We start from the raw sequence: 2,814 nt of genomic DNA on the forward strand, positions 1-2,814 counted from the left end.
TCGGCCACTGGTCTGGTCTTGCCAGATATGGCTTTTGGGCTTTTGGTCTGGACCGAGTCCAGGTGTCTTTATCATGTTGATAATAATATTGAAGGGAAAGTGAAACTCAAAATGATTGTCTTATACTGTCATGCATAAGACCTTTATTCTGTCCTGGACTCGGTCTTGACTCGGACTCAAACCTTTTTGGACTCGGTCTTGACTCGGACTCAAACCTTTTTGGACTCAGTCTTGTCTTGGACTCAAACCTCTTTGGACTCGGTCTTGTGTTGGACTCTCGAACCTCTTTGGACTCGGTCTTGTGTTGGACTCTCGAACCTCTTTGGACTCGGTCTTGTGTTGGACTCTCGAACCTCTTTGGACCTTGTCTTGTCTTGGACTCTAGCCTCTTTGGACTCGGTCTTGTCTTGGACTCGAGCCTCTTTGGACTCGGTCTTGTCTTGGACTCGAGCCTCTTTGAACTCGGTCTTGTCTTGGACTCAAGCCTCTTTGAACTCGGTCTTTGAACTCGGTCTTGTCTTGGACTCGAGCCTCTTTGAACTCGGTCTTGTCTTGGATTCGAGCCTCTTTGAACTCGGTCTTGTCATGGACTCAAACCTCTTTGGACTCGGTCTGGTGTATATATATATATATATATATTATTTTTTTATATTTCGGTCTTTTATGGACGTCCCATATTTTCAGAAAACGGTTCAAATTTGACCCGGTGTCCAAACAAGGGTTAAAAAGCAACAGTCCAACATCTCCGTTGTTTTTTTCAGGGAATAAAGCGGCCGAGGATCACGGAGGATGTCTCATGGAAGTGGACAAGATGGCCGATCAGGTAGGACACACGAGGACACTTTGTTGTGTTGTTGTGTTGTTGTTGTTACATTCAAGGCGTTGCCAAATGAGTTGAAACGGCCCAAATGGAGCTGAGTCTCCCTGCAGGCTCTCTATACCACGCTAGAAAGGCTTGAAACAAGGTAACCGAGTTACAGCGTCCACGGTAGGACTTCTGACATCACCACAAGGTCGTGAGATAAGGGTCCTCGTGTTGTCTTCCCGTCGAAATGGAAAATCAACACTTTTGTTGACGCTTTACATCGATGTTTTTAACTTTTTTATCACGTTTTTGGCCCTTTTTTTTCAACTCTATTAGCTTCTGTTATTTTTGGAATTTATGGTCAATAAACCTCATTTATAGGAAATTAAACCTATTGTTGGAGTTAGAAAAGCAACAAATTAGGAATTATTGAGACTAAAATTAAAGGAATGGATGTTGATGATAATCACAGACTGGAATATGTCAACTTTTACTCAATACTATTTCAAAAACACTTCCCTTTGTTTTCAAATGCTGTAAAATTGAATAAGACGCCCCAAAATTAATGAAAGTAGAGATTTTCAATCATGTAATTTTGGGGTATTTAAAGGATATTGCTATAGGAAAACATGAAGACAACATGAGGACAATATGAGGTCAACATGAGGACAACATGAGGACAACATGAGGACAACATAAGGGCAACATGAGGACCACACGAGGGCAACATGAGGACAACATGGGGACAACATGGGGACAACATGAGGGAAACATGAGGGCAACATGAGGACAACATGAGGACAACATGAGGGCAACATGAGGACAACTTGAGGGCAACTTGAGGACAACATGAGGGCAACTTGAGGACAACATGAGGGCAACTTGAGGACAACATGAGGACAACATGAGGGCAACATGGGGACAACATGGGGACAACATGAGGACAACATGACGGCAACATGAAGACAACATGGGGACAACATGGGGACAACATGGGGACAACATGAGGGCAACATGAGGGCAACATGAGGACAACATGAACAACACATGAGGGCAACATGAGGGTTAAATACTTTGTGTAAATTCCCCTTCCAATGAAGTCTTTCTGATTCTGATGGAAACGCTGCGTTATTGTATTTCTTCTTCTCTGTTCTGTCTCGTTACATTTCTTCTTCTCTGTTCTGTCTCGTTGTTGCAGTCCTGGGAATGTTGTCCGCGCAGGTGGAGCGAGACCCAAAGACCGGGGCCACCTGCGTGAGGTCTGTGGCCCCCGTGTCGGCGGCGGCGGCTGCGGCAGGTGTTTCCACGGCGACCACCGTCTACGACGACGGCAGGAAGTGCATCCGTGCCGTCGGCGGCTCGGGGGGCCGGCCCTCGAGCTCGGAGCTCGGCCAGATCCTCAGCGCCGCCGACGGGGTCGGGATGAAAGCACTGCTGGACAACGTCCCGGGGACACCCAACGCCGCGGAGACGGAGACAGAGACGGAGGACGGAGACGCCGGCAGACGTCCACATGGAAACGTCCTGTCTCTTTCTACCCAGCATGCCACGGCAAAGGAAGACAGATCGCAGGTGGACAGTTACGGCGTGGAGGCGGGGGCGGGGGTGAAGATTCAGGACCGGGCTGTAGATGTAAGTACGCGTGCACAATACACTCAATACACTCAATATACTCAATATGCTCAATATGCTCAATATACTCAATATACTCAATATGCTCAATATGCTCAATATGCTCAATATGCTCAATGTACTCAATATACTCAATATGCTCAATGTACTCAATATACTCAATATGCTCAATGTACTCAATATACTCAATATGCTCAATGTACTCAATATACTCAATATGCTCAATGTAATCAATATACTCAATATGCTCAATGTACTCAATATACTCAATATGCTCAATGTACTCAATATACTCAATGTACTCAATATACTCAATATACTCAACATACTCAATATGCTCAATGTGCTCAATATACTCAATATGCTCAATGTACTCA

At 45.2% G+C, this 2,814-nt stretch overlaps 1 protein-coding gene across 1 annotated transcript in view; it reads left to right on the forward strand.

The window, feature by feature from the left end:
- Nucleotides 1-760: 760 nt before the first annotated feature.
- The window catches only part of LOC117958107, a 4,458-nt gene continuing 2,404 nt past the window's right edge, over nucleotides 761-2,814 (forward strand). Inside the window, exons 1-2 of the mRNA XM_034894367.1 lie at nucleotides 761-823; nucleotides 2,004-2,377. Of these exons, the coding sequence (XP_034750258.1) occupies nucleotides 790-823; nucleotides 2,004-2,377 (408 nt within the window). The 5' untranslated portion in view covers nucleotides 761-789. The remainder of the gene's footprint in view (nucleotides 824-2,003; nucleotides 2,378-2,814) is intronic.

This window comes from Etheostoma cragini, chromosome 15, assembly GCF_013103735.1.
Source record: "Etheostoma cragini isolate CJK2018 chromosome 15, CSU_Ecrag_1.0, whole genome shotgun sequence".
NCBI classification, from domain to species: Eukaryota; Metazoa; Chordata; class Actinopteri; order Perciformes; family Percidae; genus Etheostoma; species Etheostoma cragini.